The sequence below is a fragment of the Oncorhynchus masou genome, chromosome 11 (assembly GCF_036934945.1).
Source record: "Oncorhynchus masou masou isolate Uvic2021 chromosome 11, UVic_Omas_1.1, whole genome shotgun sequence".
Classification (NCBI taxonomy): domain Eukaryota; kingdom Metazoa; phylum Chordata; class Actinopteri; order Salmoniformes; family Salmonidae; genus Oncorhynchus; species Oncorhynchus masou.
In genome coordinates, this window is record NC_088222.1 from 24,624,448 (window position 1) to 24,648,876 (window position 24,429).

General features: G+C 41.6%; 3 protein-coding genes across 3 annotated transcripts; all 3 read right to left on the bottom strand.

Annotated features, from left to right (window-relative positions):
- Nucleotides 1-1,380: 1,380 nt before the first annotated feature.
- On the bottom strand, nucleotides 1,381-2,456 carry LOC135547832 (trace amine-associated receptor 13c-like). The gene is made up of 2 exons (XM_064977060.1): nucleotides 1,791-2,456; nucleotides 1,381-1,410 (listed from the first exon to the last, which is right to left on the bottom strand). Exons 1-2 carry the CDS (start codon nucleotides 2,454-2,456, stop codon nucleotides 1,381-1,383), a joined length of 696 nt encoding a protein of 231 aa, XP_064833132.1.
- A 7,793-nt stretch (nucleotides 2,457-10,249) lies between these two features.
- LOC135547833 (trace amine-associated receptor 13c-like) lies at nucleotides 10,250-14,218 on the bottom strand. Its single transcript, XM_064977061.1, has 3 exons — nucleotides 14,204-14,218; nucleotides 13,283-13,783; nucleotides 10,250-10,330 (listed from the first exon to the last, which is right to left on the bottom strand). Exons 1-3 carry the CDS (start codon nucleotides 14,216-14,218, stop codon nucleotides 10,250-10,252), a joined length of 597 nt encoding a protein of 198 aa, XP_064833133.1.
- Nucleotides 14,219-17,286: 3,068 nt separating this feature from the next.
- On the bottom strand, nucleotides 17,287-22,970 carry LOC135547834 (trace amine-associated receptor 13c-like). Its single transcript, XM_064977062.1, has 3 exons — nucleotides 22,956-22,970; nucleotides 22,037-22,537; nucleotides 17,287-17,346 (listed from the first exon to the last, which is right to left on the bottom strand). Exons 1-3 carry the CDS (start codon nucleotides 22,968-22,970, stop codon nucleotides 17,287-17,289), a joined length of 576 nt encoding a protein of 191 aa, XP_064833134.1.
- Between the last annotated feature and the right edge of the window lie 1,459 nt (nucleotides 22,971-24,429).

Below are 24,429 nucleotides of genomic sequence, written 5' to 3' on the forward strand. Positions count from 1 at the left end.
AGCCATTTATCATAACAGCATTGTAAATGATACAACAAAACCAGGTAATGGATATACAACAAATGATTCTTATTATTGTTATTTTAGAGTAGTACAATAACCGATCATCAACAGAAACATAGAGGTCAATAGATGTATGACAGGATTGAATGTTTCTGAGGTCATCTAGCCTGTCACTCAGCATGTCAGTTGGCCAGTTTCTTCTTCGAGTTAAGGGAGACTTTGATTCAGTTATATCATGGGGACAAATACTATTTGTCAGACATCAGAACAACCACACTGTACTCTGAACCAATCACCTTATTACAAAAAAGTGACTTAGAAATGTGATTTTCAGTTCAGTTATATCAAACAAATCACGTGATTATCTTGTAAAATAAAATTTCACCCCAAAAAATATAGATATTTTGAATAATTCACTATAACCCATTTAATAAAATTTGCCCTCCTGAACAGCTTCAAACCCTTGGCACTAGGAACATTTATAATGCAAGTCTACCTACTGCACTGTGACAATTAACATGCCTTGCACAAACTGCTGTCATTGTGTAAATTTCTATTTTAGGGCATTATTATTTATGTCATAATTGCATGTAGTTACATTTTACCATCAAATTCTTACACAATACACCATTGAGTTACACCTGGACGTTGTATTGTATCATGCAGTATTGTAGAGGTAACTGACAAAATAATGGAAACACTTTATTATACATTTATTTCAACAAGGAACACAGACTGAGATCAAGGTCTCTTTTACAGCGTATACATGTTTATACATACAGTTTAGGTACAATGATTAAAAAACTAAACAAGACAAACAAAACGATCACAGACAACACAAAACAAACAGATGACATTTACTAACAGCACAAGAACTTGCATTACCCGAAACAGTTACAAGCAATATAAAAATAAAAATGCTCCAATAAATATTTAAAATGAGCAACAGGGGGGCAAGAGTCTCAAGTTTAAGTTTCGTCTGAAGGCTATTCCATAAGCAAGGAGCGTAACAGGAAAAGGCAGCCATACCCAACTCTGTGGAAACCGCATGGGCCTCAAGTGTAATCCATGCTTGAGACCTGGTTTTAGGAATTCTAATTCTAATATTGATGAGTGATGATAAATAAGAAGGTAACTTTTTCAGAAGTGCTTTATAGACAAACACGAGAGCATGTTGTTCTCGTCTCACGGACAGCGAAGTCCAATCCACATTTTGATATTACACAGTGGTGAGTTCTGTAGCTAGCACCTGTAATAAACCTAAGTGTGCAATGATAAGTAGCATCCAGCGATTTAAGTGTTGATGCCATAGCATGCATGTAAATAATATCCCCATGATCTAGAACAGACATAAAAGTAGCTTGCACAATTTGTCTTCTATTTGTAGAGGACGAACATGTCCTGTTTCTATAGAGACATATTCATTTTGGAAATAAGCAATTACAATAACAATATAGTTTCAAATAACATTATCAAATTAGTCAAATTTAGGAATAAAAACAGAATTAGAAACGCCTTAACTTGAGAGTTAAAATATGTTTAGCTGTCACTTTGAACCATGGATAAAAGAAAGCATAAATTATTGGATTAATTAAGGAATTAACAAATGGCAGAAAGCTTAAGTAATTTGATGATTGGTGAGAAAAAAACTGGATAAAAAAAATTGGAGTCCAACAAGATAGATAGGTGAAAACTACAATAGATAGAGTTTTTGCTGCTTTTCTCTCAGTCTTATTCACCTGTACAGTTTTAACACCAGACTTGGTGGCAGCCTCTACTGAAAATACCTTTCTGGCCTGTGATCTGGCGACCACAAATATTTTCAAATAAAGTGTTATAATAATAGAGCACGGGACAACCATTGTAATTACAAGGTCAATGATGCTACTCCAGTCATATACTTCAACAATAAAACATTCTTCAAAACACCTTCTAGGTACTTCTACATTGACATTTATTTTTATAAAAGCAGCATTGTATATGATACAACAAAACCATATAATGGATATAGAACATGTAATTCTTGTTATTGTTATTTTAGAGTGGTAAAATAAGGGATCACACACAGCAACATAGCGGTCAATAGATATCAATACCAAATTGCCGAGAGATAAGGATAGAATGAAATAACTGATGTAGACATAAAACACACAGAAATATTTCCCCAAAAACCAACATGATTCCATTACTGCTACGGTCCCTACTGGTATCACAATCAGTCCCACCAGGAGATCTGCCACAGCCAGAGAAAGGATGAGCAGATTGGTTGGAGTGTGGAGCTGCCTGAAGTGCAAGATAGAGATGACCACCAATATGTTCAAAAATACTGTAACCGCTCCAATCGATAAGAAGAATATGTACAGTGTTATGTAAATCGATGTTGATAGCAAAACCTTTCTGCAAGAAGAGTTATGTTCTGGAAAACAGTTCTGAGCATCTTGATGTTCCTCCATTTGTAATAAAGGATAAAAATACTGAGGTCCTGCTCTTGCTTAGTCCTGTGTGTGACTCTGTCAGGTCAGCCTTCTGACAAACTCTGAGCTCTGCCTCTCTATTTATCCCTGAGTAACAAACATACACTCCCCCTCCTCAGAGTATCTCGGCACACAAAAACACCACCAAAGCATTTAGTGTTAGGAAATGTTAAACTTGTATTGGAGTTTAGAAAAAGCTTCTGAAGTTTGTAATTTTTAATTACAAATGCTGATGCTCCAGACACTTAACTAGTCTAAATAAGGCCAGTTGTATTGCTTCTTTAATCAGAACAACAGTTTTCAGCTGTGCTAACATAATTACATTACTAGTCTTTTAAAATGATCAACTTGGATAAGCTAGTTCAACGTGCTATTGGAACACATGGTTGCTGATAATGCGCCTCTGTACACCTATGTAGATATTCCATTAAAAATAAGCCATTTCCAGCTACAATAGTAATTTACAACATGAACAATGTCTACACTGTATTTCTGATCAATTTGATTTTATTTTAATGGATAAAGAATGTGATTTTCTTTCAAAAACAAGGACATTTCTAAGTGACCCCAAACTTTTGAACTGTAGTGTATATTTGGGCTCTCGAGTGGTGCAGCGGTCTAAGGCACTGTGTCTCAGTGCTAGAGGCATCACTACAGACCTTCGATTCCAGGCTGTATCACAACCGGCTGTGATTGGGAGTCACATAGGGCGGCACACATTTGGCCCAGCATCTTACTTGTTAGTTTTTAGCCTTGGTAGGCCGTCATTGTAAAGAAGAATTTGTTCTTAACTGACTTGCCTTGTTAAATAAAGGTTAAATAAATAAACAGTGTTGGAAAAAGTACTCAATTGCCATACTTGGGTAGAAGTGAAGATACCTTGATAAAAATGACTCACCTAAAATTGAAAGTCCCCCAGTAAAATACTACTTGAGTAAAGTAAAAAATAAACATTTGGTTTTAAATATACTTTAGTATCAAAAGTAAATGGAATTGCACGAATATACTGAAGTATATTTTAAATTATATACTGAAGTATAGTTTTCAAATTCCCTATATTAACAAAAACCAAATGGCACAATTTTCTTATTTTTTGTTATTGATGGATAGCCAGGGGCCACACACCAACACTCAGACATAATTTACAACCGAAGCATTTTTGTTTAGTGAGTCCGCCAGATCAGAGGCAGTACACATGACCAGGGATGTTCTCCTGGTAAGTGTGCGAATTGGACCATTTTCCTGTCAAAATGTAACAAGTACTTTTGGGTGTCATGGAAAATGTATGGAGTAAAAAGTACATACTTTTCTTTTGGAATGTAATGAATAAATAGTAAAATACAGATTCCCCAAAAAACTACTTAAGTACTTTACACCACTGTAAAAAAAAAAGAAGAAGTTTTTAATACAGTATATTAGTGAATTGGGTCATCAGATACATGGGCGGTCTTGTTTGTCATTTGTGGTCTTCTGTAGTGTCACGCCTTGGTCATTGTATTTTGTGTTTTCGTTATATATTTGGTTAGGCCAGGGTGTGACATGGGTTTATGTATTGTATTTTCGTATTGGGGTTTGTAGTATTTGGGATTGTAGCTGATTAGGGGTGTGTGTGTTAAATAGGTTTGGCTGCCCGAGGCGGTTCTCAATCAGAGTCAGGTGATTCTCGTTGTCTCTGATTGGGAACCGTATTTAGGTAGCCTGGGTTTCGCTTTGCATTTCGTGGGTGATTGTTCCTGTCTCTGTGTTAGTTTCACCAGTCAGGCTGTAATAGGTTTCACGTTCCGTTTGTTGTTTTTGTATTTATTAGTTATTCATGTATAGTTCGTTTGTTTGTTTCACTAATAAACATGAGTAACCTACACGCTGCATTTCGGTCCGACTTTTTTGCAACAAACGAAGAACGCCGTTACAGAATCACCCACCAAACACGGACCGAGCAGCGTGTCAACAGGCAGGAGCAGCCCAAAGAGGAGCCGCGTATTAAGGATTTCTGGACATGGGAGGAAATCCTTGACGGAAGAGGACCCTGGGCTAAACCAGAGGAGTGTAGCCGCCCAAAGGTGCAGCAGGCGAAGAGGAAACAGGAGCTACACGAGAGGCAACAGAAGCAGCTTCAGTGGGAGAGGCTACACCATTTGGAGAATTGGACATGGGAGGAGGAACTGGACGGAAAAGGACCCTGGGCTCAGCCTGGTGAATATCGCCGCCCCAAGGAGGAATTAGAAGCGGCTAAAGCATAAGAGGCGCTGGTATGAGGAGGCAGCACGGCGACGTGGATGGAAGCCCGAAAAGCAGCCCCAAAAATTTCTTGGGGGGGGGCTATCAGGGAGTATGGCTGCGTCAGGTAGGAGACCTGCGCAATCTCCCTGTGCTTACCGGGGGACTAGAGAGACCGGGCAGGCACCGTGTTATGCAGTGGTGCGCACGGTGTCCCCAGTGCGGGTGCATAGCCCGGTGCGGTATATTTCAGCTCCACGTATCGGCCGGGCTAGATTGAGCGTCGAGCCAAATGCCATGAAGCCGGCTCTACGCATCCGGTCCCCAGTGCGTCTCCTTGGGCCGGCTTACATGGCACCAGCCTTGCGCTCGGTGTCTCCGGTTCGCCTACATAGCCCAGTGCGGGCTATTTCTCCTCACAGCACTGGCAGGGCAACTGAGAGTATTCAACCAGGTAAGGTTGGGCAGGCTCGGTGCTCAAGAGCTCCAGTGCGCCTGCACGGTCCGGTCTATCCAGTACCACCTCCACACCCCAGCCCTCCGATAGCAGCTCCCAGCACTAGGCTTCCTGTGCGTGTCCTCGGCCAAATACCACCAGTGCCAGCACCACGCATCAGGCCTTCAGTGCGCCTCGCCTGTTCAGCGCAGCCAGCGCTTTCTCCCTCTCCTGCCCTGTCGGAGCCTTTCTCCTCTCCAGCGCTGCCGGAGCCTCCTGCCTGTTCGGAGCAGCCTGAGCTGCTAGTCTGCATGGAGCAGCCAGAGCTGCCAGTCTGCAAGGAGTTGCCAGTCTGCATGGAGCAGCCAGAGCTGCCAGTCTGCAAGGAGTTGCCAGTCTGCATGGAGTTTCCAGTCTGCATGGAGTTGCCAGTCTGCATGGAGTTGCCAGTCTGCAAGGAGCTGCCAATCTGCAAGGAGCTGCCAGTCTGCATGGAGCAGCCAGAGCCGCCAGTCAGCATGGAGCAGCCAGAGCCGTCAGTCAGCATGAAGCAGCCAGAGCCGTCAGTCTGCCAGGATCTGCCATTCAGCCAGACTCTTCCAGATCTGCCAGTCAACCAGACTCTTCCAGATCTGCCAGTCAGCCAGACTCTTCCAGATCTGCCAGTCAACCAGACTCTTCCAGATCTGCCAGTCAACCAGACTCTTCCAGATCTGCCAGTCAACCAGACTCTTCCAGATCCGCCAGTCAGCCAGGATCTGCCAGATCTGCTAGTCAGCCAGGATCCGCCAGTCAGCCAGGATCCGCCAGTCGGCCAGGATCTGCCAGTCAGCCAGGATCCGCCAGTCAGCCAGGATCTGCCAGATCTGCTAGTCAGCCAGGATCCGCCAGTCGGCCAGGATCCGCCAGTCAGCCAGGATCTGCCAGATCTGCCAGTCGGCCAGGATCTGCCAGTCGGCCAGGATCTGCCAGTCGGCCAGGATCTGCCAGTCAGCCAGGATCCGCCAGTCAGCCAGGATCCGCCAGTCAGCCAGGATCTGCCGGATTCAACTGCCTGGCTGGGCTTCATCTCAGTACTGGGCTTCTTCTCAGTACTGGGCTTCTTCTCAGTCCCGAGCTGCCCCTCAGTCCCGAGCTGCCCCTCAGTCCCGAGCTGCCTCAGTCCCGAGCTGCCCCTCAGTCACGAGCTGCTCCTCAGTCACGAGCTGCTCCTCTGTTATGTAGGGTTCTGGGTGAGGACTATTCGGCCATGGTCGGCGGTGAGGGTAGATTATCCCAGGACGCGAAGGGGAGGAACAATGACATTTATGAAGTGGGGTCCACGTCCGGAGCCGGAGCCGCCACCATGGACAGACGCCCACCCGGACCCTCCCTATCGTTTTGAGGTGCGTTCGGGAGTCCGCACCTTAGGGGGGTTCTGTCACGCCTTGGTCATTGTATTTTGTGTTTTCGTTATATATTTGGTTAGGCCAGGGTGTGACATGGGTTTATGTATTGTATTTTCGTATTGGGGTTTGTAGTATTTGGGATTGTAGCTGATTAGGGGTGTGTGTGTTAAATAGGTTTGGCTGCCTGAGGCGGTTCTCAATCAGAGTCAGGTTATTCTCGTTGTCTCTGATTGGGAACCGTATTTAGGTAGCCTGGGTTTCGCTTTGCATTTCGTGGGTGATTGTTCCTGTCTCTGTGTTAGTTTCACCAGTCAGGCTGTAATAGGTTTCACATTCCGTTTGTTGTTTTTGTATTTATTAGTTATTCATGTATAGTTCGTTTGTTTGTTTCACTAATAAACATGAGTAACCTACACGCTGCATTTCGGTCCGACATTCTTGCGACAAACGAAGAACGCCGTTACACGTAGTCCCTTCCGTACAGATAAGCAGTTGTTGGTGGAGAATTGTTTTTCTAGCAGCTCCGTATATTGTCGTTTGACTTCCATTATGTTTGTTCAGTAGGTGTTTTGCCACCATGTATTGGTCATTGTTGCTGCTCCTATGTGCCCCTTACTTGTCAGAGTGAAGGCCTCTCACCTCTGTTTTGAACCAGGATTTATGATTGTGGGATGTGACAAAAGTGCTGGTTGGAATGCAGTTTTCCTCGCAGACACTGATGTAAGATGTTTCCCTGTCTGTGTTGTCATGTATGTTGGTATTGTCTTCTTTGAAATTGTCCTAATCGTTGGAGTCCAGGCATGCCTCTAAAATCTTGTGGCTGACATCCTTGTCGGGATTTTCACCTAAACTGTATTTGCTATGCCTAGCTAAAAGACAGTATACTCACTGCCTTCCTGAAGACAAACAATGTATACGAAATACTTCAGTCTGGTTTTAGACCCCATCATAGCACTGAGACGGCACTTGTGAAGGTGGTAAATGACATCTTAATGGCATCGGACCGAGGTTCTGCATCTGTTCTCGTGCTCCTAGACCTTAGTGCTGCTTTTGATACCATCGATCACCACATTCTTTTGGAGAGATTGGAAACCCAAATTGGTCTACACGGACAGGTTCTGGCCTGGTTTAGATCTTATCTGTTGGAAATATATCAGTTTGTCTCTGTGAATGGTTTGTCCTCTGACAAATCAACTGTACATTTCGGTGTTCCTCAAGGTTCCGTTTTGGGACAACTATTGTTTTCACTATATATTTTACCTCTTGGGGATGTTATTCAAAAACATAATGTTAACTTTCACTGCTATGCGGATGACACACAGCTGTACATTTCAATGAAACATGGTGAAGCCCCAAAATTGCCCTTGCTAGAAGCATGTGTTTCAGACATAAGGAAGTGGATGGCTGCAAACTTTCTACTTTTAAACTCGGACAAAACAGAGATGCTTGTTCTAGGTCCCAAGAAACAAAGAGATCTTCTGTTGAATCTGACAATTAATCTTAATGGTTGTACAGTCGTCTCAAATAAAACTGTGAAGGACCTCGGCGTTACTCTGGACCCTGATCTCTCTTTTGAAGAACATATCAAGACCATTTCAAGGACAGCTTTTAACCATCTACCTAACATTGCAAAAATCAGAAACTTTCTGTCCAAAAACGATGCAGAAAAATGTATCCACGCTTTTGTCACTTCTAGGTTAGACTACTGCAATGCTCTACTTTCCGGCTACCTGTATAAAGCACTAAATAAACTTCAGTTAGTGCTAAATACGGCTGCTAGAATCCTGACTAGAACCAAAAAATTTGATCATATTACTCCAGTGCTAGCCTCTCTACACTGGCTTCCTGTCAAAGCAAGGGCTGATTTCAAGGTTTTACTGCTAACCTACAAAGCATTACATGGGCTTGCTCCTACCTAGCTTTCTGATTTGGTCCTGCCGTACATACCTACACGTACGCTATGGTCACAAGACGCAGGCCTCCTAATTGTCCCTAGAATTTCTAAGCAAACAGCTGGAGGCAGGGCTTTCTCCTATAGAGCTCCATTTTTATGGAACGGTCTGCCTACCAATGTTAGAGACGCAAACTCGGTCTCAACCTTTAAGTCTTTACTGAAGACGCATCTCTTCAGTGGGTCATATGATTGAGTGTAGTCTGGTCCAGGAGTGGGAAGGTGAACGGAAAGGCTCTGGAGCAACGAACCGCCCTTGCTGTCTCTGCCTGGCCGGTTCCCCTCTTTCCACTGGGATTCTCTGCCTCTAACCCTATTACAGGGGCTGAGTCACTGGCTTACTGGGGCTCTCTCATGCCGTCCCTGGAAGCGGTGCGTCACCTGAGTGGGTTGATTCACTGATGTGGTCATCCTGTCTGGGTTGGCGCCCCCCTTGTGTTGTGCCGTGGCGGAGATCTTTGTGGGCTATACTCAGCCTTGTCTCAGGATGGTAAATTGGTGGTTGAAGATATCCCTCTAGTGGTGTGGGGGCTGTGCTTTGGTAAAGTGGGTGGGGTTATATCCTTCCTGTTTGGCCCTGTCTGGGGGTGTCCTCGGATGGGGCCACAGTGTCTCCTGACCCCTCCTGTCTCAGCCTCCTGTCTCAGCCTCCAGTATTTATGCTGCAGTAGTTTATGTGTCGGGGGGCTAGGGTCAGTTTGTTATATCTGGAGTACTTCTCCTGTCCTATTCGGTGTCCTGTGTGAATTTAAGTGTGCGTTCTCTAATTCTCTCCTTCTCTCTTTCTTTCTCTCTCTCGGAGGACCTGAGCCCTAGGACCATGCCCCAGGACTACCTGACATGATGACTCCTTGCTGTCCCCAGTCCACCTGGCCGTGCTGCTGCTCCAGTTTCAACTGTTCTCCCTTATTATTATTCGACCATTTGAACATCTTGGCCATGTTCTGTTATAATCTCCAGCCGGCACAGCGAGAAGAGGACTGGCCACCCCACATAGCCTGGTTCCTCTCTAGGTTTTGTCCTAGGTTTTGGCCTGTCAAGGGAGTTTTTCCTTGCCACAGTGCTTCTACACCTGCATGTGTTGCTGTTTGGGGTTTTAGGCTGGGTTTCTGTACAGCACTTTGAGATATCAGCTGATGTACAAAGGGCTATATAAATAAATTTGATTTGATTTAATGATGGCCATGAAGATTAGGCTAGTAAACCTTTATATCCATGTAAAGGTGGAGAACTGTAGAATATAGTGGACTGGTACATATTTGTGTGATACTTACAGGCTCAAATACATCACACACATCTGTTATTGTTTTTTCATCTGGCTGTTAACCCTTTGAATCCTTTAAAAAATATTTGTAACGGTTTTCTACTGGGGAAAAAGAGGTGGACCAAAACACAGTGTGGTTACTTGTAAACATCTTTAATAAAGATGAACAATCTACAAAACAAGAAATGTGAAGAAACCGAAACAGCCCTATCTGGTGCAACAAACACAGAGACAGGAACAATCACCCACAAAACAGGCTACCTAAATATGGTTCCCAATCAGAGACAATGACTAACACCTGCCTCTGATTGAGAACCATATCAGGCCAAACATAGAAATAGACAAACCAGACACCAACACTAAAACAAGGAAAACACACCCGAATGATGGTCAGAACGTGACAATATTGTTTCAAACAGAGGGTTCAGGGTTAATTGTCCTATTATGAAGTTATGTAGAGCAATTGTAAAATAAAAAACAACGTCCTCATATTTTCAGGCATGAGTTTCATGACTTTCACTGTAGTGTTTTCCCCCGCCGGCGGACACGGACAACTCCCCAGAGCCAGGCACTTATTTTGGTACAACTTGTGTCCATCTAAGACAAACAAACACATCTTTATTGAAAATGTTCTTGCATTTGACCTTTTAAGATGTGTAGTTGGATTGCCTCGCTCAAGATGCATTCAATGGTACAGTTCACTCTGCATTACACGGAAGTGAAGTTTATGAAACAAGCTGGTATACTACCGCTTACATCCATCGGATTGGAAGCAGCTAACTGAATCCAGCCATATGTCAAACATATGTCAGACTTTTTATTTTGTTTAAACAGCCTATTCGTTTTTGCCAGCTCAAGATGTTTAACTCCCCAAAGACATCAATGGTCCATTTCTTCACTGTATGTTTGACAGTCTTGCAGGTTTTTCGTTCCTGTCTGTATGAGGGAATGAGTTGGATCATCACATATTCATACTTTCCGAGAGTGGCGTGGTATGCCCCTTTAATGATGATGTAACAATCGTCCAGATTTTCCCATTTTCTTGTGGGGCATTTTGCCCGTTTTTTAAAATCTGGGCAGATCGTAGCTCAGACTTTTGTGGTTGGAAACCCCTAGAATGATGAATGCAGAATTCAGGTATTTCCTTTCCTACTCTGTAACTTTGACATCCAGAAGCTGTCGTGTCATCTGCGCACAGGCTTGCTGTGGTATATACACACCAGCCAGTGAATGATGTGCTGCAAGTAAGTTTTATAATTCTGAATTCCTCCTGTAGCTAGCTGGCTATGCATTGATGGGGGCACAGTGAGCTCATGTCATGCCTATGTAGCAGACATGAGCCGTTTATGATCACGTGAGGAGGTAGCCTCGCCTGCGAACTTCAAAACCAGTGTCTGCCCTCAGTCCAAGGGGGAATTTCCTGAATTTCCTAAAGATATTGGTTGCTCACATGGGAGACCCGGGTTCATATCCTGCCTATTACAATGGCACCCCAAGTTGGGCACTCTCTCATGGGGGAGGAGGTCAAAGGGGGGGGTAAATATAGAGGACATGAGTCGGTCATTATCAAGTGATGAGATAGCCCTGCCTGCAAACTTCAAAACCAGTGTCTGCCCTCAGACCGGGTTCATATCCTCCATGTTAAGTCACTAAAGGTGTGAATGGCTAGCTAGCTAGTGGCAGTATTGTCAAGTATACTGTCATCAAAACACATTGTTTGGACTGTATGAAGCAGGGCACTCCAACCCTGTTCCTGGAGAGCTACATGTTGCAATTGCAACATCAACTACTGAGTTACCTGACCAACTACCAATCAAAAAAACAAAATAATAATATAGCTCGCTGTTACCGTAGTCTGCACACATTGAGGAGTGCCAATAATGATGAAACCTTGATTTTGGTTAAATGTATTTTGTATTAAATAATTGTAAGATTTTGGTTGGTTCCATTGAAATATTAATAAAGTACAGCATTTCTCACATGTTGGTATTTTGAGTTTATCTCTATAATTATATTGTTTGTATTGTTTGTGCATTGCCAGTCAGGGGTACCAATAATTTTGGAACACACTGTATCATAAGGCTTTATAAAAATGGCCTGGACTTCATAGTTTACAGGGCACATCAGGCCTGCAAGTACGGTTGAAAAATTCCCCCAACCTTCCCGAAAAAATCTTCCAACCAGGATTTCTGTAAGACCTTGGACATTTACCAGAATTTTGCAAGACTAACTGTAAGTGATGTGTAATTCGTATTGGAATCTAGCCAGCCTTAGGCTATCCAACAGTTGAAATGTTTTATTCACTCACAACCTGCATGTATAATGACTGCCAGGGTTAATAACAGTGAGAGGAAACTACCTAAGCCAGTTAAACTGGAACAACCATTTCAGTAACGGGTGCACAAATTCAATGATTAGATTAGTTTAGAATTTTTTTAAATCTTTGTGTAACATACAATTTAATCAATCAATTGCTCAATGTACATGCACCCAGACCCTACCACAGCAAAAATCTATGTTGTAAGTCTAATGACTTTACCTTGCAAAAAGTCCTGTGATTGTGCTTTCATTTGGGGCATTATTATTTGTCATTTTTTCACATTGTTACATTTTAACATCAAATTCACCAAATTCTTACAAAATACACCATTGATATAGACCTGGACAGTATATGTTATCAAACAGTATTGTACATTACTACACATTGTGTCGCCATTGAGCCACTAGAGGGTGGTGTTAAATAACATCTGGATTGATTCATGACATCCTCAAAATGTACTTTACTTTTAGAATATTTACATACTATTTATCATTAAATAACATGGAACAAACACAGACTTTGGTCTTTGGAATGTACATCCCAAAATGACTAAAATGTCTTTATAACAAGCTTATGCCTTTGGCAATTAACATGTCATTACAATCCAATACAGCTAAATCATGCTGTATCAACACCACATTCTGAATCAACACCAAATGTATCTATAATAACAACAGCTAACTGAGATAAGTAATGTAAGTATATTATGAAAGAAACAATTACAACAACAGTATAGTTAGAAAATAACATTATCAAATCTGTGTTTGTCAAACTTTTGAATAAAAATGTAGGAACTATAAACGCCTTAACTTTAGAGTTAAAATATGTTTAGCTATCGCTTTGAACCATGGATAAAAGAAAGCATAAATTATTGGATTAATTAAGGAGTTAAGAAATGGCAGCAAGAGTAAGTAAGTTAATGATTGTAGAAAGAAAAAATGTAGAAAAAAAATTGAAATCCAACAAGTGAGATAGGTGAAAACTACAATAGATAGAGTTTTTGCTGCTTTTCTCTCAGTCTTATTCACCTGTACAGTTTTAACACCAGACTTGGTGGCAGCCTCTTTTGAAAATATCTTTCTGGCCTGTGATCTGGCGACGACAAATATTTTGAAATAAAGTGTTATGATAATATAGCATGGGACAACCATTATAATTACAAAATCAATGGTTTTATTCCAGTTAAATCCTTCAAAAATAAAACATTCTTCAAAACACATTTTGGGTACCTGTAGAGTTACAGAGTTATTTGCAATAGCAGCATTGTATATGCTATACCAACACCAGGTAATCAATATCCAACAGATCATTCTTGGTATTGTTATTTTTGAGTGATACAACAAGGGATAACACACAGCTACATAACGGTCAATAGATATCAAAACCAAATTGCCCAGAGATAAAGAAATAACGAAGTAACCGATGAAGAGAAAAAACACACAGAAATATTTCCCAAAAACCCAGCATGATTCCATTACTGCCACAGTCACTACTGGTATCGCAATCAGTCCCACCAGGAAATCTGTCACAGCCAGAGAAAGGATGAGCAGGTTGGTTGGAGTGTGGAGCTGCTTGAAGTGATAAATCGAGATGATCACCAGTATGTTCAAAAAGACTGTAACCGCTGAAATTAATGAAAACAAAATGTACAGTGTTATGTATATAGATGTCGATAGCGAAGCCTTCCTGCAAGAAGAGTTATGGAAACAGTGTTGATCATCTTTGTGTTCCTCCATTTGTAAGAAAGGGTAAAAATTCTGAGGTCATGCTCCTGTTTGATCCTTTGTATGACCCTGTCAGGTCACCCTTCTGACAGACTATGAGCTCTGCCTCTCTATTTATCTCTGTGTGACTGAGAGAAACTCCCCCTCCTCAGAGTTTCTCCACACACCCACACAACTAAAACATACATACTGTAAGTGAGCACAAAAAAATTACAAACGGTCAGAAAAACAAATAATTTGTGGAACCATATTGAGTTCAAACACAGCAATATAGTGGTTAATAGATGTATGACAAGTCTGATGATTTTAATCTGGAAAAAAATAGTATGGTCTATGTTTTGGTGACTCAAAGGCTATTTGACATGGGAAATAGGATGACGGTTTTGGGTGATGTCAGTGCTCAGCTTGGACTTCACACTACTTCACAACCTCAAAAGACATGACGGGACGGCATGTCAGTTAGCCAGTGTATAGGAATGTTGACAGTAGGGATGTTAATAAGATGGCATAACCTCATGCTATATGCACTAACGAGCACGTAAATCTAAATGAATAGTGCCATTATAGGAAAACTCAATATACAGTGCATTCGGAAAGTATTCCGACTGCTTCCCATTTTCCACATTTGTTACGTTACCGACTTATTCTAAAATTGATAAAACACACTTTACACACAATACCCCATAATGACAAAGTGAAAACAGGTTTGCTTTTTATTATGTTTTTTCCCTTGTTCCCCAAATTTTTACTGATTGTATTTAAACTTAAATAAAAAATTTAAATACCTTTTTTTGTTATTCACTTTTGGATTTGCCATTTTTTATTTTAAGACTTCTCCTTTTTACTTTATTTCGAAAATTTGCTATGAGACTGGAATTTCTGCAAATTTACTACAAATAAACAATTTAAATACATTATTCAAGTAAGTATTTCGAAAATTTGCTATGAGACTGGAAACTGGGCTCAGGTGCATCCCGTTTCCATTGATCATCCTTCAGATGTGTCTACAACTTGGGAGTCCACCTGTGGTAAATTCAAATGATTGGACATGATTTGGAAAGGCACACCTCTCTCTATATAAGGTCCCACAGGTGACGGTGCATGTCAGAGCAAAAACCAAGTCATGAGTTTGAAGGAATTGTCCGTAGAGCTCCAAGACAGGATTGTGTCAAGGCACAGATCTGGGGAAGGGTACCAAAACATTTATGCAGCATTGAAGGTCCCCAAGAACACAGTGGCCTCCATCATTCTTCAATGGAAGAAGTTTGTAACCACCAAGACTCTTCCTAGAGCTGGTCACCTGGCCAAACTGAGCAATCGGGGGAGAAGGGCCTTGGTCAGAGAGAGCCTTGGTGACCCAATGGTCACTGACAGAGTTCCAGAGTTCCTCCGTGGAGATAGGAGAACCTTCCAAATGGACAACCGTATTTGCAGAACTTCATCAATCAGGCCTTTATGGTATATTGACCAGACGGAACCACTCATCAGTAAAAGGCACATGACAGCCTGCTTGGAGATTGCCAAAATGCACCTAAAGGACTCAGACCCTCAAATCAAATGTATTTATAAAGCCCTTCGTACATCAGCTGATATCTCAAAGTGCCGTACAGAAAGACAGCCTAAAACCCCAAACAACAAGCAATGCAGGTGTAGAAGCACGGTGGCTAGGAAAAATCCCCATCGAAAGGCCAGACAGAACCTATGAAGAAACCTAGAGAGGAACCGATGAGGGGTGGCCAGTCCTCTTCTGGCTGTGACGGGTGGAGATTATAACAGAACATGGCCAAGATGTTCAAATGTTCATATATGACCAGCAGGGTCAAATAATAATAATCAGAGTTGTTGTCGAGGGTGCAACAGGTCAGCACGTCAGGAGTAAATGTCAGTTGGCTTTTCATAGCCGATCATTCAGACGATGAGAAACAAGATCCTCTGGTCTGATGAAACCAAGATTGAACTCTTTAGCCTGAAAGCCAAGCGTCGCGTGTGGAGGAAACCTAGCACAATCCCTACGGTGATGGCAGCATCATGGGGTGGGGATGTTTTTCAGTGGCCGGGACTGGGAGACTAGTCAGGATCAAGGGAAAGAAAAGATGTACGGAGCAAAGTATAGATAGATCCTTGATGAAAACCTGCTCCAACGTGCTCAGGACCTCAGACTGGGGCATAAGTTCACATTCCAACAGGACAACAGCCAAGGCAACACAGGAGTGCAGTGTTGCAGGTTAGTAACTACATGATTTGGGACTATGTTCATTGTTGTTTAGGGTAAGGGGGAAGGTCAGTTGTACAACTGAATGCCTCTTCCACATTTAACCCAACCCTCTCTGAATCAGAGAGGTGCGGGGGGATGCCTTAATCAACATCCACAGCGCCTGGGGAACAGTGGGTTAACTGTCTTGCTCAGGGGCAGAACAACATCTTTTTCCATTGTCAGCTCAGGGATTTGATCCTGTAACCTTTCTGTTACCGGCCCAATGCTCTAACGTTAGCTAACGTTACATAACCTGTGCGATCTGACATATTGTTTACTTAGCTAGGTTCATTATTGACCTAGTTAGCTAGCTACGTGTCTTAAGTGTACTCTTAGATAGCTAGCTAACGTTAGGTGGCTGGCTCCCTAGCTGACGTTATTACTTGTGTCCCAGAACCATTTGCTTTGCTAGTTAGATCCTAATGTTAGCTAGATAACATTGAACCTGGTTGGTAGCTTTCAGCATTTTCATGCAGGGTAGTAACACCATGATTTGGCACTGTGTTCATTGTTGTATAACTAGCTAATGTTAACTGGCTGGCTCGTTAGCTAACGTTACGTGACGTGTGTGATCTTACACGTTGTTTACCTAGCTAGGTTCATTGGTTACCTAGCTAGCTACCTAAATGTCTTAACCTCTAAGTGTACAACACCCATTGAATATGGCTGGTGTCAGTAAACGTTGGCAAAAAAAGCGTAATGAAATTGTTGCCAGCAAAGCTGGTTAGGCTGTTTTCATGTTATCTAGAAGTAAACAAATCATCAAGTGTGTGATCTGAACGCTCGGAGAGCGAACGAGATGGGTGTATAGTCGTAGCCAAAAGTTTTGAGAATGACACAAATATACATTTTCATAAAGTTTGCTGCTTCAGTGTCTTTAGATATTTTTGTCAGATGTTACTATGGAACACTGAAGTATTTTTATTTTTTTACTTTTATTTAACTTGGCAAGTCAGTTAAGAACAACTTCTTATTTTCAATGACGGCCTAGGAACAGTGGGTTAACTACCTGTTCAGGGACAGAACTACAGATTTGTACATTGTCAGCTTGGGGATTTGAATTTGCAACCCTCCGGTTACTAGTCCAATGCTCTAACCACTAGGCATTTCATAAGTGTCTGTGACTACTGCAAGCAAAGGGGGCACATGAAGTTAGACTGCCCTAAACTGAGAAGGATGGGCCAACACAAAGAACAGAGCCCTTAAAAATCAATACCACTACCGAAGGCACCAGGCTCAGTCACAGAGGGTCTAGTTATTGGGTAATGACCTTGCTGGGGATCAGATGTGTGTGGCCCGGTGGTGAGTCAAGTACCTGTAGACACACAGGAAACAGAGGCATTGGAGAGGAAATATCCTGGTATATTCCTAGCCTGTGTAGTGACTCGCTCTCAGATGCAGGCCAAGCAAGTATCGGCAGATATTTCAAAGGATTGAAGGAACCCATCAACTCAGTTAGCAGACACCTGGTTTGCTAAGATATGGGAAGTCCTGGACCCCCTACAGCACAAGTGGGAGTTTCTTGTTGAGGAGCAAAGGAAGGATCCTACCCCATGGCCCCTCTGATTTAAACTGTGTCATTCTTCATGGAGGATCAGGACATAGCAGCGGGTTCCCTCCGGTACTCCCTGTTCACTCATGACTGCATGGCCAAGCACGACTCCAACACCATCATTAAGTTTGCCGACGACACAATGGTGGTAGACCTGATAACCGACAATGATGAGAGGTCAGGGAGGGAGGAGGGAGGAGGTCAGAGACAACATCCTCTCCCTCAACATGATCAAGACAAATTAGATGATAGTGGACTACAGGAAAACGAGGGCCAAGCTCACCCCCATTCTTATCGACCGGGCTGTTGTGGAACAGGTCGAGAGCTTTAAAACCTCTCTGGGAAAGGGTCTAGTTTCCTGAATATCCGCCTGACTTACATGCCCAAAGTTAACTGCCTGTTACTCAGGCCCAGAAGCCAGGATATGCATATAATTTGTAGCATTAGATAGAAAACACTTTGTTGTTTCTAAAACTGTGATGACTAAAACATGATGACTCCTTGCTGTCCCCAGTCCACCTGGCCGTGCTGCTGCTCCAGTTTCAACTGTTCTCCCTTATTATTATTCGACCATGCTGGTCATTTATGAACATTTGAACATCTTGGCCATGTTCTGTTATAATCTCCAGCCGGCACAGCGAGAAGAGGACTGGCCACCCCACATAGCCTGGTTCCTCTCTAGGTTTCGTCCTAGGTTTTGGCCTTTCTAGGGAGTTTTTCCTTGCCACAGTGCTTCTACACCTGCATGTGTTGCTGTTTGGGGTTTTAGGCTGGGTTTCTGTACAGCACTTTGAAATATCAGCTGATGTACGAAGGGCTATATAAATAAATTTGATTTGATTTAATGATGGCCATGAAGATTAGGCTAGTAAACCTTTATATCCATGTAAAGGTGGAGAACTGTAGAATATAGTGGACTGGTACATATTTGTGTGATACTTACAGGCTCAAATACATCACACACATCTGTTATTGTTTTTTCATCTGGCTGTTAACCCTTTGAATCCTTTAAAAAATATTTGTAACGGTTTTCTTCTGGGGAAAAAGAGGTGGACCAAAACGCAGTGTGGTTACTTGTAAACATCTTTAATAAAGATGAACAATCTACAAAACAAGAAATGTGAAGAAACCGAAACAGCCCTATCTGGTGCAACAAACACAGAGACAGGAACAATCACCCACAAAACAGGCTACCTAAATATGGTTCCCAATCAGAGACAATGACTAACACCTGCCTCTGATTGAGAACCATATCAGGCCAAACATAGAAATAGACAAACCAGACACCAACACTAAAACAAGGAAAAACACCCGAATGATGGTCAGAACGTGACAAAATTGTTTCAAACAGAGGGTTTAGGGTTAATTGTCCTATTATGAAGTTATGTAGAGCAATTGTAAAATAAAAAACAACGTCCTCATATTTTCAGGCACGAGTTTCATGACTTTCACTGTAATGTTTTCCCCGCCGGCGGACACGGACAACTCCCGAGAGCCAGGCACTTATTTTGGTACAACTTGTGTCCATCTAAGACAAACAAACACATCTTTATTGAAAATGTTCTTGCATTTGACCTTTTAAGATGTGTAGTGGGATTGCCTCTCTCAAGACGCATTCAATGGTACAGTTCACTCTGCATTACACGGAAGTGAAGTTTATGAAACAAGCTGGTATACTACCGCTTACATCCATCGGATTGGAAGCAGCTAACTGAATCCAGCCATATGTCAAACATATGTCAGACTTTTTATTTTGTTTAAACAGCCTATTCGTTTTTGCCAGCTCAAGATGTTTAACTCCCCAAAGACCTCAATGGTCCATTTCTTCACTGTATGTTTGACAGTCTTGCAGGTTTTTCGTTCCTGTCTGTATGAGGGAATGAGTTGGATCATCACATATTCATACTTTAATGATGATGTAACAATCGTCCAGATTTTCCCATTCTCTTGTGGGGCATTTTGCCCGTTTTTTAAAATCTGGGCAGATCGTAGCTCAGACTTTTGTGGTTGGAAACCCCTAGAATGATGAATGCAGAATTCAGGTATTTCCTTTCCTCCTCTGTAACTTTGACATCCAGAAGCTGTCGTGTCATCTGCGCACAGGCTTGCTGTGGTATATACACACCAGCCAGTGAATGATGTGCTGCAAGTAAGTTTTATAATTCTGAATTCCTCCTGTAGCTAGCTGGCTATGCATTGATGGGGGCACAGTGAGCTCATGTCATGCCTATGTAGCAGACATGAGCCGTTTATGATCACGTGAGGAGGTAGCCTCGCCTGCGAACTTCAAAACCAGTGTCTGCCCTCAGTCCAAAGGGGAATTTCCTGAATTTCCTAAAGATGTTGGTTGCTCACATGGGAGACCCGGGTTCATATCCTGCCTATTACAATGGCACCCCATGTTGGGCACTCTCTCATGGGGGAGGAGATCAAAGGGGGGGTAAATATAGAGGACATGAGTCGGTCATTATCACGTGATGAGATAGCCCTGCCTGCAAACTTCAAAACCAGTGTCTGCCCTCAGACCGGGTTCATATCCTCCATGTTACGTCACTAAAGGTGTGAATGGCTAGCTAGCCAGTGGCAGTATTGTCAAGTATACTGTCATCAAAACACATTGTTTGGACTGTATGAAGCAGGGCACTCCAACCCTGTTCCTGGAGAGCTACATGTTGCAATTGCAACATCAACTACTGAGTTACCTGACCAACTACCAATCAAAAAAACATAATAATAATATAGCTCGCTGTTACCGTAGTCTGCACACATTGAGGAGTGCCAATAATGATGAAACCTTGATTTTGGTTAAATGTATTTTGTATTAAATAATTGTAAGATTTTGGTTGGTTCCATTGAAACATTAATAAAGTACAGCATTTCTCACATGTTGGTATTTTGAGTTTATCTCTATAATTATATTGTTTGTATTGTTTGTGCCAGTCAGGGGTGCCAATAATTTTGGAACACACTGTATCATAAGGCTTTATAAAAATGGCCTGGACTTCATAGTTTACAGGGCACATCAGGCCTGCAAGTAGGGTTGAAAAATTCCCCCAACCTTCCCGAAAAAATCTTCCAACCAGGATTTCTGTAAGACCTTGGAAATTTACCAGAATTTTGCAAGACTAACTGTAAGTGATGTGTAATTCGTATTGGAATCTAGCCAGCCTTAGGCTATCCAACAGTTGAAATGTTTTATTCACTCACAACCTGCATGTATAATGACTGCCAGGGTTAATAACAGTGAGAGGAAACTACCTAAGCCAGTTAAACTGGAACAACCATTTCAGTAACGGGTGCACAAATTCAATGATTAGATTAGTTTAGAATTTTTTTAAATCTTTGTGTAACATACAATTTAATCAATCAATTGCTCAATGTACATGCACCCAGACCCTACCACAGCAAACATCTATGTTGTAAGTCTAATGACTTTACCTTGCAAAAAGTCCTGTGATTGTGCGAATCTTTCTTTTGGGGCATTATTATTTGTCATTTTTTCACATTGTTACATTTTAACATCAAATTCACCAAATTCTTACAAAATACACCATTGATATAGACCTGGACAGTATATGTTATCAAACAGTATTGTACATTACTACACATTGTGTCGCCATTGAGCCACTAGAGGGTGGTGTTAAATAACATCTGGATTGATTCATGACATCCTCAAAATGTACTTTACTTTTAGAATATTTACATACTATTTATCATTAAATAACATGGAACAAACACAGACTTTGGTCTTTGGAATGTACATCCCAAAATGACTAAAATGTCTTTATAACAAGCTTATGCCTTTGGCAATTAACATGTCATTACAATCCAATACAGCCAAATCATGCTGTATCAACACCACATTCTGAATCAACACCAAATGTATCTATAATAACAACAGCTAACTGAGATAAGTAATGTAAGTATATTATGAAAGAAACAATTACAACAACAGTATAGTTAGAAAATAACATTATCAAATCTGTGTTTGTCAAACTTTTGAATAAAAATGTAGGAACTATAAACGCCTTAACTTTAGAGTTAAAATATGTTTAGCTATCGCTTTGAACCATGGATAAAAGAAAGCATAAATTATTGGATTAATTAAGGAGTTAAGAAATGGCAGCAAGAGTAAGTAAGTTAATGATTGTAGAAAGAAAAAATGTAGAAAAAAAATTGAAATCCAACAAGTGAGATAGGTGAAAACTACAATAGATAGAGTTTTTGCTGCTTTTCTCTCAGTCTTATTCACCGGTACAGATTTAACACCAGACTTGGTGGCAGCCTCTTTTGAAAATATCTTTCTGGCCTGTGATCTGGCAACGACAAATATTTTGAAATAAAGTGTTATGATAATATAGCATGGGACAACCATTATAATTACAAAATCAATGGTTTTATTCCAGTTAAATCCTTCAAAAATAAAACATTCTTCAAAACACATTTTGGGTACCTGTAGAGTTACAGAGTTATTTGCAATAGCAGCATTGTATATGCTATACCAACACCAGGTAATCAATATCCAACAGATCATTCTTGGTATTGTTATTTTTGAGTGGTATAACAAGGGATAACACACAGCTACATAACGGTCAATAGATATCAAAACCAAATTGCCCAGAGATAAAGAAATAATGAAGTAACCGATGAAGAGAAAAAACACACAGAAATATTTCCCAAAAACCCAGCATGATTCCATTACTGCCACAGTCACTACTGGTATCGCAATCAGTCCCACCAGGAAATCTGTCACAGCCAGAGAAAGGATGAGCAGGTTGGTTGGAGTGTGGAGCTGCTTGAAGTGATAAATCGAGATGATCACCAGTATGTTCAAAAAGACTGTAACCGCTGAAATTAATGAGAACAAAATGTACAGTGTTATGTATATAGATGACGATAGCGAAGCCTTCCTGCAAGAAGAGTTATGAAAACAGTGTTGATCATCTTTGTGTTCCTCCATTTGTAAGAAAGGGTAAAAATTCTGAGGTCCTGCTCTTGTTTGATCCTTTGTATGACCCTGTCAGGTCACCCTTCTGACAGACTGAGCTCTGCCTCTCTATTTATCTCTGTGTGACTGAGAGAAACTCCCCCTCCTCAGAGTTTCTCCACACACCCACACAACTAAAACATACATACTGTAAGTGAGCACAAAAAAATTACAAACGGTCAGAAAAACAAATAATTTGTGGAACCATATTGAGTTCAAACACAGCAATATAGTGGTTAATAGATGTATGACAAGTCTGACGATTTTAATCTGGAAAAAAATAGTATGGTCTATGTTTTGGTGACTCAAAGGCTATTTGACATGGGAAATAGGATGACGGTTTTGGGTGATGTCAGTGCTCAGCTTGGACTTCACACTACTTCACAACCTCAAAAGACATGACGGGACGGCATGTCAGTTAGCCAGTGTATAGGAATGTTGACAGTAGGGATGTTAATAAGATGGCATAACCTCATGCTATATGCACTAACGAGCACATAAATCTAAATGAATAGTGCCATTATAGGAAAACTCAATATACAGTGCATTCGGAAAGTATTCCGACTGCTTCCCATTTTCCACTGTCAGGATTTGGCCAGGGTTGTTCCGGGTTTTGGTCACTAGATGCCCCCATTGTGCTTTTTGACCTTATGTTTTTTCCCTTGTTCCCCATTATTATTTGCACCTGTGCCTCGTTTCCCCTGATTGTATTTAAACCCTTAGTTTCCCTCAGTTCTGTGCTCTGTGTTTGTATGTTAGCACCCAGCCCTAGTGTTCTGTGTATTCTTGTCGATTCCGGTGGATGCTCTTGTGGAATTCTGTTTTTGTTTTTGAGTATCTCTTGAGGCTTTTTGTGCTATTCCTACCACCTTTTGGATTTGCCATTTTTGTATTTAAGGACTTCTCCTTTTTACTTTATTAAATTCACCGTCTTAAGTACTGCTGTGTCTGCCTCATCTTCTGTGTTCTGCTGACTATTCGTGGCTCAGTTGGTTAAGTGACTGTTTCTCACTCCGGAGACCCAGGTTCGTAACCGGGTCCTGACATTCCACATTTGTTACGTTACCGACTTATTCTAAAATTGATAAAACACACTTTACACACAATACCCCATAATGACAAAGTGAAAACAGGTTTGTATTAATTTCTGCAAATTTACTACAAATAAACAATTTAAATACCTTATTCATGTAAGTATTTCGAAAATTTGCTATGAGACTGGAAACTGGGCTCAGGTGCATCCCGTTTCCATTGATCATCCTTCAGATGTGTCTACAACTTGGGAGTCCACCTGTGGTAAATTCAAATGATTGGACATGATTTGGAAAGGCACACCTCTCTCTATATAAGGTCCCACAGGTGACGGTGCATGTCAGAGCAAAAACCAAGTCATGAGTTTGAAGGAATTGTCCGTAGAGCTCCAAGACAGGATTGTGTCAAGGCACAGATCTGGGGAAGGGTACCAAAACATTTATGCAGCATTGAAGGTCCCCAAGAACACAGTGGCCTCCATCATTCTTAAATGGAAGAAGTTTGTAACCACCAAGACTCTTCCTAGAGCTGGTCGCCTGGCCAAACTGAGCAATCGGGGGAGAAGGGCCTTGGTCAGAGAGAGCCTTGGTGACCCAATGGTCACTGACAGAGTTCCAGAGTTCCTCCGTGGAGATAGGAGAACCTTCCAAATGGACAACCGTATCTGCAGAACTTCATCAATCAGGCCTTTATGGTATATTGACCAGACGGAACCACTCATCAGTAAAAGGCACATGACAGCCTGCTTGGAGATTGCCAAAAGGCACCTAAAGGACTCTGACCCTCAAATCAAATGTATTTATAAAGCCCTTCGTACATCAGCTGAT

Coding starts and splice junctions, on each gene's coding strand:
- LOC135547832 (XM_064977060.1), bottom strand. CDS start 2,456: ATGGAGGAACATCAAGATGCTCAGAACTGTTTTCCAGAACATAACTCT. Junction 1,411..1,790: donor CCAGATCACAGGCCAGAAAG/GTATTTTCAGTA, acceptor ATGTCTCTATAG/AAACAGGACATGTTCGTCCT.
- LOC135547833 (XM_064977061.1), bottom strand. Junction 10,331..13,282: donor ATAACTCTGTAACTCTACAG/GTACCCAAAATG, acceptor TGTTTGTCTTAG/ATGGACACAAGTTGTACCAA.
- LOC135547834 (XM_064977062.1), bottom strand. Junction 17,347..22,036: donor ATAACTCTGTAACTCTACAG/GTACCCAAAATG, acceptor GTGTGTCTACAG/GTACTTGACTCACCACCGGG.